Source organism: Porites lutea, chromosome 3, assembly GCF_958299795.1.
Source record: "Porites lutea chromosome 3, jaPorLute2.1, whole genome shotgun sequence".
In the NCBI taxonomy this organism is placed as follows: Eukaryota; Metazoa; Cnidaria; class Anthozoa; order Scleractinia; family Poritidae; genus Porites; species Porites lutea.
Genome location: NC_133203.1, coordinates 40,967,202 through 40,981,764, shown reverse-complemented (window position 1 = coordinate 40,981,764; position 14,563 = coordinate 40,967,202). Strand labels below are relative to the sequence as shown.

The 14,563-nt window shown below is 39.5% G+C and overlaps 1 protein-coding gene across 1 annotated transcript in view; it reads left to right on the top strand.

Moving 5' to 3' along the window:
* LOC140932302 (uncharacterized) overlaps positions 1 to 12,986 on the top strand; it is a 118,461-nt gene extending 105,475 nt beyond the window's left edge. The window contains exons 9-14 of the mRNA XM_073381923.1: positions 740 to 2,191; positions 2,959 to 3,006; positions 5,915 to 6,013; positions 7,255 to 7,353; positions 7,855 to 7,953; positions 9,375 to 12,986. Coding sequence (XP_073238024.1) covers positions 740 to 2,191; positions 2,959 to 3,006; positions 5,915 to 6,013; positions 7,255 to 7,353; positions 7,855 to 7,953; positions 9,375 to 11,294 — 3,717 coding nt within the window. The 3' untranslated portion in view covers positions 11,295 to 12,986. The remainder of the gene's footprint in view (positions 1 to 739; positions 2,192 to 2,958; positions 3,007 to 5,914; positions 6,014 to 7,254; positions 7,354 to 7,854; positions 7,954 to 9,374) is intronic.
* Positions 12,987 to 14,563: the final 1,577 nt, after the last annotated feature.

Genomic DNA, 14,563 nt, shown 5'->3' with positions numbered 1-14,563 from the left:
AAAAGCAGAATAGCAGCGCGCTGCTTTACAAATGAGCACTACAAAAAAGAGGATAAATCGGTGCAAACTCCGGCTAATTGTAGATTTACAATGTCGTACTCTACTCGATTTTTAGGTACAGTATGGATGAAGGGGTAATTTTAGCATTATTTCAAGAATACGACGTGTTTCGGATGTATCAGTATCCATCGCCAGTTCACATAATTGTGACCTTATATAAAGTTTGATAACTAACTTTATGGATCATAATGTTGAATGTGATTACGATTTAATTTACTTGAAGACTCTTATTTTCATGTTCTCTGTCATTTATCTTGATTTCCATCCACCTTTTGAGTTGTATTAGCGAAATTAATTACATAAAACTATGATAATTGTGATCAGTTAGTCAAAGTGATTTTACTCGAACCGTGAAGTAGGTAGTAGAATACTACGCAATATTTGTTACTATCTGTTTCACGCTACAAGTAAAATCACGGCTCTATAATCATCACCTTTTGCAATTATCGTCCTTTATTGTCTATCTTTATGTATGATTACAATTTTGTGAACTTTAGTAACCTGACGATGGATGTTGATGTATCCCAAGCGCGTCGGTTGTGTTCTTTAAATGTTCAGTTTTCATTTTACTACTACTGAAGTCGATGAGCGATAAATTATATAAGCTTTATTTTTATCACCTCAGTTAGATTCATATTCTAGGTAAGTGCACTGACTCGTTTTAACTTCTTGCTTGCAGTTAAGTTTAAAGTCACTTGCGGAGAAGGCATTCTTGCATGTGGATACTTGGTCGGGATTTAACATGCTGACAGCGGCTGTCGTTGAAGGGAATTACGACGTTTTTTTCAAGGCGCACGGGCAACTCAGTTCTTTTGAAATACTAACGGCAGCTGTAGCTGATACTCTCGCAAATCTTGAAACCAAAAGGCCTGGTCATCACAAAATCGAACGTTTAAACCAAAAGTCCGTGGATATAGTCAATTCACTGTCAGAGTTGCACTGGTGTAAACGCGGTAATGATGCGGAGAAGGCAGTAGAGCTTGTATTAAATGATGGCCTGGATATAAACACCCCTGCATTGTGTAATCGCACACCTTTGTTGTGGGCGAGTCTTTCATCTTCTGGTGAGTTTATTGAGACCCTTATCGACCTTGGTGCCAACGTTAATGCTCAAAGAACCGATGACAAAGTTACGCCTTTGACCTTATCTTCTTATTGGAACAACTTCATGACAGTGTACTTGCTTTTGAATCATGGAGCTGATGCTAATATCGCCAGAGCTGATAAATATACTCCACTGTACTTGGCAGTGATGAATGGTAACCAAAACCTTGTCAAATTATTTCTGGAAAAGAACGCGTTAGTAAATACTCAAACTGCTTATGGCAATTCACCACTGCACTCAGCTGTCAGCAACGGATTTTTTGACATTACCAAGCTTCTAGTTAAAAAGGGAAGCAACGTCAACCTTCAAAATAAAGAAGGAAGAACCCCTCTTTTTTTTGGTGTAAAGAACAAACAAAAGCAGCTCATCAAATTCTTGATTGAAAACGAGGCTGATGTAACTATTGGATACAAGGAAAACACTACCGACATAATTTACCTAGTTCGAGGGAAAGACAGAGGTAGAGCAGTTTGGCACTATGTCCTGGTGAAGAAACATTTGTTGGGTTTATTTCTTAAGCGAACGAAAGGAGGCAGTCTTGACGTGGCAGATTTTGGAGATATTCTTAGGAGTGGTCGGGGAAAGGATCCTCCAGAAGGCACAATTGACAAGATACTTGAGGAGTGTGACTTTAAAGAAATACCTGGTGAGACTGTTCTTCACATTGCAAGCAAAGAAAACAACGAACCCGAGATAATCGATCTTTTGGTTAAGTCCGGGGCAAATGTCAACGCCCAGGACGCTGAAGGGTTCACTCCCCTGCACATGGCAACGATCCATGGTAATCTAAAAATCGTGAAAAAACTTGTTGATCTCGAAGCTGACGTTAATATCGTCACAACCGATGGAAAGACTGCTGCTGAGTTAGCTCACTTGAATGAAGAACTGGAGATTGAGGAGTATCTCGAGTCGAAGATGGCTTCTTCGAAAAGAACCAAAGAAAAAGAGGATGACTTCGAACTTGCAGCCTCAGATCAAGAAAGAGAGGACTCTTTACGGATCGACACAAGCTCAGATGTTCTTAAGGTGGGATAGTTTTTATTGTTAATTAATAACGCATTAATGAATAGCAACTGAGGTCAAGTGAATCGGAAAACCCTAGTTTTAAATACTCTGAAGTCTCTTCTTACTTTTCGAGAATTGTCGAATTTTAAACGGTTCTGACTCTAAATCTTATTCGATGTTTTAGTGCTACCCGTGATTGTACATTGAGGTATATGAGGGTCTCAATGGGGTGGTGGCTTTTACGGCTTATCGGCTAAAATTTTGGCTCTTTTACGGCTATCGGTTAATTTATTTCAGTTACGGTTAACAAAAAAGTTAAAAATTAATTTCTTTAGTTTCAAAGAGTTAAATATTAATGAGCCTGTATTTTTGGTTTCTTTAAGCAAAATAAAGGTCTTGGGATCATCTCGGGATGAAATAAGTTATTCTTTTGAAACATTTTAGCATTTGATAGATCATACTTTTAAGTATTCCACTTCTAATATTATTTTACCCACAGGAATGTCAACGGTTACTTTTACAAATCTAGGGAACACTTTCTTTTACGGTTAACCATTTTTTGCCCTATTTACGACTAACGGTTAAAATTTTTCAATTTTTACGGCTATCGACTAAATTTTTGGACGTTTTACGCCTATCGGTTAACCCCATTAAGACCCTCGTATATTGCTTGCATCTTCTAAATTTGGTGATCGCCAGCTGATTTTGAAGAATTAGCCAGGAGATTAAAGCCACTCAAAAACGGCGAAATGTTTTGAAAGAATAACAAATTTGTTTAATCATCCTAGGATAAGAAGCAGGTCCTGACCCATATGGAGAGAGCTGAGAAAGCAAAAGTAAGTTGAATGGCATATGTATTGTAGTGTGCGCACGTTGTCCATTTATTCTAGGGAAATCAAATATGAAAACTTTAATCAAAGAAAGATTTAGAAATTCCATATTATTAACGTCTTTCTCATAAATCAGAGCACAGGCTTAATTCTGAGTGGCAACATTGTCATATTACTGTATACAACGGCGAGCCCCCCAACAATAGGCTGATTTAGCAACCGAACGGGAACGTCATTTGACGACGGCGCGCGCAAATCAAACAACTGGTTTGACCAATGGCAGAACGAGAAATAGGGCACCGGAAGTCTAGTTTAGTTCTTAGCGCGCGCTTTCCCGTTCTGTTGCTAAATCAGCTTAGTAGAACGAGTAGGACGGTATGGGGGACTTTTCACAGGATTGATTTGTTATTAGTGTCTCCAGTATTTATGCTGGCTGCATGAGGCTGGGTAAAAGTCGGGATTTGAGGATTGGCAAGTCTGTAGGTTCGCCCACGAAAATTTAAACAGTGGCCTTCAGTTTTTTTTTTTCGAGGTGATACTTGATCAAGAAATTCGTGTCCATCCTAACCTGAGATCAGGCTCAATTTTCGTTTTGCTTTGTAAAGAACATTCCGGCGGGCAAGGCGAAACGAAAAGAGAGCCTGATACAAACCTTCTACGAAACGTCTGCCGCCTTTTTTGATGTATTGACATTTGCCGAATCAGCCAACCAAAATTACTTCCGTTTCTTGTTTTTTTAGTATGCAAATTTTCCATAAGTGGGAATAATGCAGACTCGCTGACTTAAAAAATATCTTTTATCTTTTTAATTTTTTCAACTAAAAATAAAACAGTCAGCACAATCATATTTAACTTCTTGCGAGATTAAAGGAGATCTCGAAGGTTATTTCTATTGGCGTACAAGGTAAAAAGTTTTCAAAAAGACGGAGACACCAGATGTTCTAGTTTTAATGTTTTGGCTAGGCGCGCTCGAATTTAAAACACTGAATTTTTTCCTTTTGCCTTTATATTTTCCTTGGCAGTTTTCTCCGATTTTCAGTACATAAATCTTTTAATTAAAAATCTTGGAGAAATATATCGCGAACTTTTTAAAAGGATATATAAATTATCTCAGAACAAAGCAACGAGTTCTCAAGTGCATTTAATTTAGGTGATTTAGTCCCGTACTTGCAATTTGCGAATTTACTAGAGAAACAAACGTCTAAAAAAAATATATTTCTTTATAAATCCATGTAAACATTATCACTTTGGAAAGCTATGGGCAAAACGAAAAACAATATTACAAACACACTTTGTAGTTCTCCTTTAATTAGTTGTGTTGTTGTTTTACTGCAGCCTGAAAAGCTCGTTAAATTTTATTTTATGTATCGAAATTAACAAACAGCAAACAGCTAACGAGCGAGGACACCAGTTTCCCTGGTTTATTTTTTACAAACCTTAAGAGTAGCGCCACTAGCTTTTATGATAATGCCAACAAAAATTCCTTGAACAGCGATGATGCGATGTTTTTCGTCTAATACTTCACAGTTGGCGCTATTGAGGTTTCTTTCGCAATGAGCCTCCGCTTGCGTACCCCGTTCAGAAAAGTCATTCCCGGCTAAACTTTCAAATAAAACCACTTTTAAGATGGACAGTATTTTGATCTGCACTCGTTTGTTAGTAAATCAAAAAGCGCCTTGTTAGCGGTCAACTACTTGCAGAGGGATTCAACTCCGCGATACACTCACATTAGTTCCGCAAATAAAGCAAATCCAGAGAAGATGTGAGCAACCATATGAATTTTCTGAATTTCCATGGCACATATTAAGGCATATTTTCCTGACAGCAAAATCGACCTCTCTCTTCCCCGACGGCGGATCATTCACGAAAACAACCACGAGAGGAATAAGCGCTTTCAACTTCCGGCGTTTCCGACAGCCAATCAGATCTTGTGGCATTGTTCTAACAGCCAATCAGCGTTACGGCCAAAATCTGGCCGTAACGAGCACAAACGTGAGAGAGTTTGTATCAGGCCCAATTTTAGCGGTGGCCGTTAGAGAGAATGTATGAGAACCGCTAAAGCTGGGCCTGATCTCAGGTTATGTGCATCCTCAATCCACGTGCTGCGCGTGCAAGAACTTATAAACCTCGGCTTTTCAGAAATGTTGAACTTTCCCGCGTGTAAAAGCCATTATTATACATTGTACCAACTATCTGTCTTCTCATCGGCTAAGAGCCTACAGTTAATTTTGGAAATCAGCGCAATCTACAGATTAGCAGATAACTGACTAATCTGTAGGTTGCGCGCGCAACGCATGATTTCCAATAACAGTATCAATTCAAGTTTCTTGCGGAGGTGTATTTGTCGTTATTTTCTTCAAAACAATGTATCAAAAAAAAACAATTATTATTAGGTTTTTGTGACATCCTAAATAATCAAGGTCTTGGTAAATGTTACCAGCCTCGACCTTCGGCTCGGCTGATAACACTTACCCCGGCCTTGATTATTCCGGATATCACAAAAACCTCGTCCGATAATAGATTGTTACTTTACGTTGAGCGTTTTTGTCATTACAATCTATTAACTTTCTACAAAACAATAAGATAAACAATAACTTAAGATAAGTCACACTACAAAATTTAAACTAGAATATAGCATACATGAATACACAAGCATACAGGCGGGGACACCTCAAAAGCGAGGGCCAATTACTGCGAGCTCAGGACACAGACACAAGGTATAGGTACGATGAACGAGAACCATAAAAACACTACCCATGTTTCTCGAATTCAAGTTTGTTTGTTTCTTTTTGACACGAGTTAGGCCTAGAAGAGGCGTGTCAGATCTGTTGTAACATAAATTAATGTAATCAATAAATGCAAGGTGTGTAGACTGATGGATATGTTATTCACCTTCTGAAAAAAAAAAACACAGGCATCAAGAGGTTCTCTACACAAGGCTGCTATAAGTGGACAATACGAGACGGTTGAAATGCTTCTTGAAAGTGGTGAAGATGTGGATCAAAGAGATCAGGTTTTATTTCAGTCTTTTTTGTTACCCGGTTTAAGAACTTAAAAGGGTAATATGGACCTAACAGGAGAGATTTTGAAAATGATTTGATCAAAAAGTCAAACGCTAAAAGATTTTTAAAATACATTTAAAAAACATTTAAAAAAGTGAACGACGTTTCGGCGCTACGTTACGCCATTATCAAGCTGAAAAGTGAAAAAGCATAAGGTGTAAAATGAGTATATAAAATTTGAAATAATACATAAGGTAAGAAAAAAAAAATGTACGAAAGTGTCACGTAATAGTTGGTGCGAATGGAGTCGGCTTGTGTGTTAAGAGAAGGCTTGATGTCCTTTATGTATAACATCTCGTAGACTAAGCAATCAAACTTGCTGTTACATTTCTTCAGAACTTTGAAAAGATGGTCAGCCTTTGTTCTGTTGTTGCTATGCTGTGTTTCAAGGTGTTTGCCGATGGCTGAATAACGGTGTTCACTTATGCCTTGATGTAAGTGTCGGGCAGTGTACCCGACATAATTTGCATCGCACAAATCACATTGAAATAAGTATACAACGCACTGAGTGTTGACGATCGGGGGCTTGTTTGCCTTGACACTCATGTGGGTTTGTGAGTAGACAGTTTTCTGCTTGTAAAGACGGGTTTTTCGTTAACATCGATCTTGACTCCCAGAGAATAGATATCTTTGCGTATCTTTGCTCGAGCAAAGTGTTAAGCTCAGCCGGCTCATAATTTTCTATTTCATCAGTAGTTTCCTTATCTACGCACCAATTCTTCCAAACAGGAGCCAAAAACAAGTGCTTTTCGCAGTGTTTTCGTTTTTAGAGCAGTTTTTTTTTTCAGCTCATCTACAGTTGTTTCGGTCGCAAAAGCAAAGGTGCTGCAAACGCCAACCATTGTGGTTTTTGCTCGAAATTGGTCAGGAGCGGATCCAAATTTTGCGCCATTTAGATGGCGCATTTGATTGGCTCTCAGTGATTTCCTTTGTTTATTAACCAATCAGAATGTCACGTTTGTTACGGTTTTCTACACTAAATTATCTTTTTTCTGCACTCAATTACCTTTTTTCTGCACCTTGTTACCTAAAAACTGCATTTCTTTTAGCCAATCACAATCGAGAAACTTTTTCATGTATATAGTCCAATAAAAGCCTCTAGTTTTATTTTATGCATGACCATCATTATTGTTGAACAAGCTGACTTCTTTCACCCTTTTCTAATTGTTTTTTCCCCTCCCTATTTCTGTAGTTTTCTCTGACTCCTCTTCATCTTGCCTGTTGGTATGGACAGGAATCTGTTGTCCGGTTGTTACTAGAGCATGGTGCGAACGTCAAAGCTAAAGACAGGGTGAGTTAGTGAGTTTTTTTCTATTGAACAATGATGGGGAGTATTAATTGAAGGAAGATCATCGCAGTTATATACGCAATTTTTGCAGTTGCAAAAAGAAAGCCTGAAAAAAAGTCAGGCTTGTACGGCATTCGAACCCTTGACCTCTGTGATACCGGTGCAGCGCTCTACCAATTAAGCTAACAAGGCAACTGGGAGCCGGTCGTTGAATTGGTTCGTTATAAACCCGTGAAAGGATGATGATGAAGTTATGAATATATGAAAATCATATATTCGTAACTTCAATGATAGGGAGCGTAAGCAACAACGATGGCGACGTCAACGAGAACGGCAAAAAAGCAAAAGGTTTATTAAGCAAATCATAGCCTCTGGGAGGAGACGTTTTATGCTTAAAGGTCGTCATTAGATTTTGTTACACAGCAATTAATTTAGCTCACGCTACAAAACGTATGTCCAGGGCTGTGGTAAGCAACGCATGTTACTCTGCTTAAATGTTTTTAGTTTCAACGTACACCTCTGCAAAAAGCTGAACGTCAAAACCACCACTCCATAGTGCAGTTGCTTCTGAAGAATGATGCTAGGCCAAGTGTTCATCAACCAGTAAGATATCAGATTTTGTCAGTCTTCCCTGATCCATTTTGCCAAACGTTGTCTTTCAGATGGAGTTCTACCTAATTTGTTTAACGTTACCTATACATCATCGTACGAGTCGCCTCTATCTTTTAGATACCTTATATTTGTTGTTATTTATGGAATTACTTACCCAGGAACCTTAGAACTGAAGACCTAAGCCTGTCTTTCATCAAAAAACGTTGCGGAGATTTTTACAAAAAAAATAGCCTGCGAGCAAGCTCTCCGGAGCAATCTGGCGGCTGGGCGGTAAAGGAAGAAGAGCTTGCAACTACGTCTCTGGAATTTGAATATCTACATCGAAAAATTCGATGCGAAATGCTGATTGGCGGAGATGACATTCGTAATGACGTCATTGCGCTTGGCACTTGTTTTTCAATGTTTGTTTACATTCGCGCTCGTTTCCGCTTCGCGCTTATTGGCGGAAATCTGACAGCTCAGTCGACGGGGAGCCGTAGTTGCGAGCTCTCCTTGCTTTTCCTGCCCCGCCGCCAGAGCGCCCCGGAGAGCTTGCTCGCAGGCTACAAAAAATAAGATTAGGGAGGTTGATCCTTATCGCCCACATGTTACCTGGGCATAAAAATCATAGCGTAGCCTCAAATCATAATTATCAGTTTATATGTGTTACTTTTTGTGACAACTTTTTTTTCTTTTCTTTTTTTTTTTTTACATTGTTAGTTATATTTCAATTGAGTCAGGATTAGCTCGTATGGTTCGTCTGTTCTAAACTAGTCGTTCCCCGTTGCTCTCCACGTGTATGCAGTGAAAACCGATTAAATTCAAATTAAAAATTTTAAAATCTTATTCAAATTAAAATGTGTCTATTTGCGATACACGGGAACACCATTACTGCGTTTTTCAAAAACACGCGAACTCTGAAGTTCAAAAGCCGCCTTCACAATTAAGTCTTTCGCTGCCGTCAATCATAATTCTAATCACAAGCAACGACCTTGGATCACAGAAATATACAGCCTCGTACCCAGGCCAGTTCGCGCTATCCGAGTTACCAGAGGAGGCTTGGAACCGAGTGCGATAGTCCTCGGCGAATTTTGCAGACAAGCTTGACAGGTGACGTCTCATTCGAAATAGCCGAGGACGACTGGGAACGAGGCTGAGAAATTTACACAAAATGGATCGAAATCCACCAATCACAAATCACAGACCATGACCTTTTGAACCCACTGAAGTAAACGTCTGTTTCCTAAGAGGTCCGCTAAGAATGTTATGGCAGCGAAAAACGCAAACGTCAGTTGACTTTTGAACTTCAGAATTCGCGTGTTTATGAAAAGCGCAGTAATCGTTTATGTTGCAAAACGGTACTTTTAAGCATTAGAGTCTAATGAAAACCATCTTTATTATTTTCGCTCATGAACGTAACATTTTTATTATAGGTCAGTCTAAGAAAACTCTCCAGAAAAGCTTTCTTGCAAGTGGATAAACAATCTGGATTTAATCTGCTCCAGGCTGCTGTCTTAGACGGAGAATACAACATTGTTTTAAATGCTCATGGCCTTCTTGACAAAATTGTAGATGAGATGGAACTTGTAACAACGGGAAATAACGCCAAAGAGTTTCCAGGGATGACGGCGGTTGACATCTTATCTCTTATACAGATAAGAAAACCAAGTCATCATAGAATCGAAAGACTTTATGACAAGTGGGCTAAGGACAACAGCAGACTGACTGAACTGCAGTGGACTACATGTGATGATGATGCGGAAGAGGCAGTTGAGTTTGTATTAAATGACGGTGTAGATGTTAATGCTTCAGGGTCAAACAGTGATTGGACAGCTTTGCTGTGGGCGAGTCGTTCATCCTCAAGTCAGTTCATTGAGACCCTCATTGATCTTGGAGCAGACGTTAATGCTCAAAGAAAAGAGGGAAAAGAAACTCCTTTAACATTAGCAGCTGACTGGAACAACTACATGGCAGCGTACTTGCTTGTAAGACATGGGGCTGATGTAAATGTACAGATTAATAATGGGTTCACAGCACTGCACTTATCAGTAAAAAAAAATCACGAAAATCTCATCAGATTATTACTTGCAAACAAAGTGGATGTAAATATTCATGATAAAGATAAACATACACCACTGTTCCTGTCAGTCCGGAGAAATGACGAAATCCTCGTCAGATTGTTTCTTGAACATAACGCGGATGTAAATATTCAAGGTAATGATGGATATACACCCCTGCACTGGTGTGCCAGAGAGGGTAACGAAAACCTCTGTAGATTGTTACTTGAACACAGCGCGCGTGTAAATATTCGAGGTAAAGATGGATCTACACCCTTGCACTGGTGTGCTAGAGAGGGTAACGAAAACCTCTGTAGATTGTTACTTGAACACGACGCGGATGTAAAAATGGAAGATTACTCTGGAGATACACACTTGCACTGGTGTGCCAGAGAGGGTAACGAAAACCTCTGTAGATTGTTACTTCAACACAACGCGGATGTAAATATTCGAGGTAAAGATGGATATACACCCTTGCACTGGTGTGCCAGAGAGGGTAACGAAAACCTCTGTAGATTGTTACTTGAACATAACGCGGATGTAAATATTCAAGATTATTCTGGATATACACCCTTGCACTGGTGTGCCAGAGAGGGTAACGAAAACCTCTGTAGATTGTTACTTGAACACAACGCGGATGTAAATATTCGAGGTAAAGATGGATATACACCCTTGCACTGGTGTGCCAGAGAGGGTAACGAAAACCTCTGTAGATTGTTACTTGAACACGACGCGGATGTAAAAATGAAAGATTATTCTGGATATACACCCTTGCACTGGTGTGCCAGAGAGGGTAACGAAAACCTCTGTAGATTGTTACTTGAACATGACGCGGATGTAAATATGATAGATTATTCTGGATATACACCGCTTCAATTATTAGTTCGTGACCCTCATATATTTAACGGTGAGATAATCGATCTCCTGGTGACGTATGGGGCGCAAAACATAGACATCCGTGACGCAGAAGGCAGAAGTCCTCTTCAAATGGCAGTGAAATGTGGTGACGCGCAAGCTGTGAAAAAGCTCATTGACCATGGAGCTGATGTTAGTGTGGTTGAAGCCGATGAGACTGATGCCAGAGGACTGAAACGCTTAAAGAATGAAGCTGAAAAACTCACAGAGTCTCATCCCAAATCAGAGAAAATCCTGAGGCAAACCACCCCCTCGTCTACATATACAACAGAAGAAATAGAGGAAGAAGCGGAAGCTGAACAAATGAAAACCCTGGCAGTGAGGCACCACAAAAAAAAGGCGACTACATCTTCAAGAACAAATAAATGCGTAATGGCTTAAATATTAAGATTTTTCAGAGTTGTGTTTTTGAGAAAGGCCCGGTTGTTTAGTCTGTAAAAGAGAAGAGTTTACTCTTATTAAGCTAACGTTAAACTAGCTTGTACAAGGTTAATAACAAAAATGACGAGAGTAACTATAATCCTCAATGTTAATTTGAAAATTGTAAAATCGACGCTGTTACAAGAGCTTTAACCGACGTTTTGGCACTGCTGCCTTCTTCAGGGTGCAAAAATATACACCGTTAAAAAGATCGAAATAGTTAAAAATGTAATCGCGCACGTGAGCTACGTAATTTAACGAACTTTTCCAAGGGAAACCTTTTAGTGGTGTATATTCGTTTTGTCCCCAGAAGAAGGCGGCATTGCCGAAACGTCGGTTAAAACTCTTGTAACAGAGGACGTACTTTGAATTTCAAATGTGTAGTGTAGATCGGTTTTAAGAACAGTCAACTCCCTTAATAGCGTACACTGTAGGGACGTCCGGTTAGTCACTGTCGATCTTATTAGTGAGAGTCCGTTTATTTTAGTCCGACATCTGTAATTTATTTTTGCATGTGATTTAGTTACTGCCCGTATTATCGGGGTGTCTGTTATTGCGAGAGTCCACAAGGCTAGAGTTGACTTAGGAGAATTTTTGAAAGTTATTACCATAAAATTTTAAAATTATGACGTAGCCGGAATATTCGTGTAACTGATCAAATTGTTATTCGATAGTGTCAGTGTGCTTCATATTCCAGTTGAGCACGGCTGTGACGTCAACAAACTGCTACTTCGAGTTCTTATGAGCTTAGTAATCCTCCCAAGAGCATACATGACTCAATAGTACACAATGAAGCGTTTAAGATCTTGTCTTAGATGTCTCAGATGATCGCGTCATTGAGAGGTGACCCTAAGCCGTTAGCCTTGTCTTCTTCATCCTTTCTTATCAGTCGGAGGGGACAACGTAAAAGAACCCTCATTGGTATTCGAAAAGAGTAGAAAAAACAGGCCCCACCAGTGGTGTGGTCTATCTCTCATGTAGCCTGTGTACAGACCCCCCTCCGCTCAGGAAAAATCTGATTTTTCCTGAGGGGAGGGGTAGTCTGTCGTGAGGATAGGGAACTGATAGGGGCTCGCAGTAATTGGGGCCATGCTGTTGAAGCATAGTTAGTTACTGTGGTTGAAGTGACTCCGCCAAAATTGTCTAATCTAAATAAATGAATGAACATGTAAATTAGACGTGGTTCATTATATAATGTTATGGCGGCACTATTCTATGAACTTCGTGTTAGAAAAAATACCGATAAGATTATTTTTATGCCGTCAAAATCATCTTGCCCGGTTAATTAGACATCGAACTAATAATTATTGCTGTTTTTACTAGATTTGTTCTGGGTTTGGCAGCACTTTAATAACCGGGGGCTATTTGACTGTAATAAGCTGTTGAGTTTCAGGGTTAGGTAGGTAGGTAGGTAGATTCTTTATTTAAAACTCGGTAAAATCTTTAGTAATAATAGAGTAAAAATCTAATTACAATTAATTAGACTAAAAACTATCGACATACTGTTTTACAAGACTGCCGAGTGAGAGTCCGACGACTCAAATACATGTTTGATTTGCTCTTTAAATTTCCTGATTGATTTAATTTCTCTCACATTTTCGGGTAAAGAGTTCCACAACAAAGCACCGCTGTAACTGAAACTTCGTTTCAAGTAGTTAGTACGCTGCCTGGAAACGTCAATTTGTGAAAGGAATTGCGCAAATCATAGTCTGTGCATCGTTCCTGAAATAGGTTCTGCAAGTACACTGGAGCTTGTTCATTTAGAGATTTAAACATCATTATTGCTTTATGCTTCTTTCTGCTTATAACTAATTTGTCCCATTTGAGTATATCAAGAAGCAGGCTCGAGCTAGTCCCATAGTTGGCCTTTAAAATTACTCTAGCTGCAAGGTTCTGTAACTTTTGTAATTTGTCACTCAGTTGATCACTTAAGCCATCCCAAACGAGGCTACAGTAATCAAAGTGAGGTTGAATTAAGGAGTTATAGACTGGTACCGCAGTAGATTGGGAGATAAGGGGCCTGATACGTCTAAGGGCACCTACAGCCGAAGTTACCCTCTTACACAATTCGTTAACATGATTAGACCAGGAAAGCCGATTGTCGATAATTAGACCTAATGATTTTGCGTGATCAACATTGCTGATAACTTGGTCTTCTAGTTTGATGTTTATTTCGTCATGGCTTTCCGTAAGAAGCTTCTGGCGAGAGCCAATAACCATAAACTCGGTTTTCGCAACATTAAGACTAAGCTTATTGGCTTTTAGCCAACAGTGAAGGCTCAGTAGTTCTAAGTTAGCCTCTTGTTCAAGGTCAGCTAGAGAGGAACCAGAAATGGTAATAGCTGTATCATCTGCGAACATTTTAGCGCATGCTGAATTAAGGTAGTTTGGAAGATCGTTCATATAGATTAAGAAGAACAAAGGACCGAGAATACTACCCTGTGGGAATCCGCATCTTTGTTCGCTTGCACTGGACAATACAATGGCTCCTGTTACCTATGTAGGACGCAAAGAATCGTAGGGAACCCAGATCAAGTCCATAGTTTGCAAGTTTACGTAACAAAATTGCATGGTCAATGGTGTCAAAAGCCTTTTTAAGGTCGATATATACCACACCATTTAAAGGCCGTTATCTATATTAATAGACCAGCTGTTGGTTGATTCAAGTAGCGCTGTCATGGTGCTATGGAGCGATCGAAAGCCGGATTGATAAGTATTCAAGAGTTAGTTTTTATCTAGGTAATCGTAGAGTTGTTGATAGATAATTTTCTCGAATAGCTTTGAGATCATTTCCTCTTGGGTTTCCAAGAGGAAAGCAAATTCGCAAACCACTGACAACTTCTACCTCCACGTGGTCAGACATTCTAAGCGCGTTTTCCAAAAAGTTTTATTTGCGGGGATTTTATTTACAGTTAAGTTGTTAGCTCTACTAAATATGTTGACAACGAGAAACGATGCACGAAATGATAAGTTAAGCGCAACGATAACAAAGCCGTTTTTGTTTTTAAACACGAAGTCTTTTTTTGTAGGCTTTTAGGAAGTTTAGCAAAATCAGCAGCGATTGGTAACTGTCCACAGTGAAGCAGCACCCCCAGTTTTGATTTACTTTGCTTAGCGTTTTCATAACCCGTTTGACCGCTGGGAAACCAACCTCCCCTCCCCTACTCCCACGTTGCAGCTGTAGCTGAAGTTGAAAGCTGGAAGTCTTCGTCCGTGGCAGGCGAAGTCGA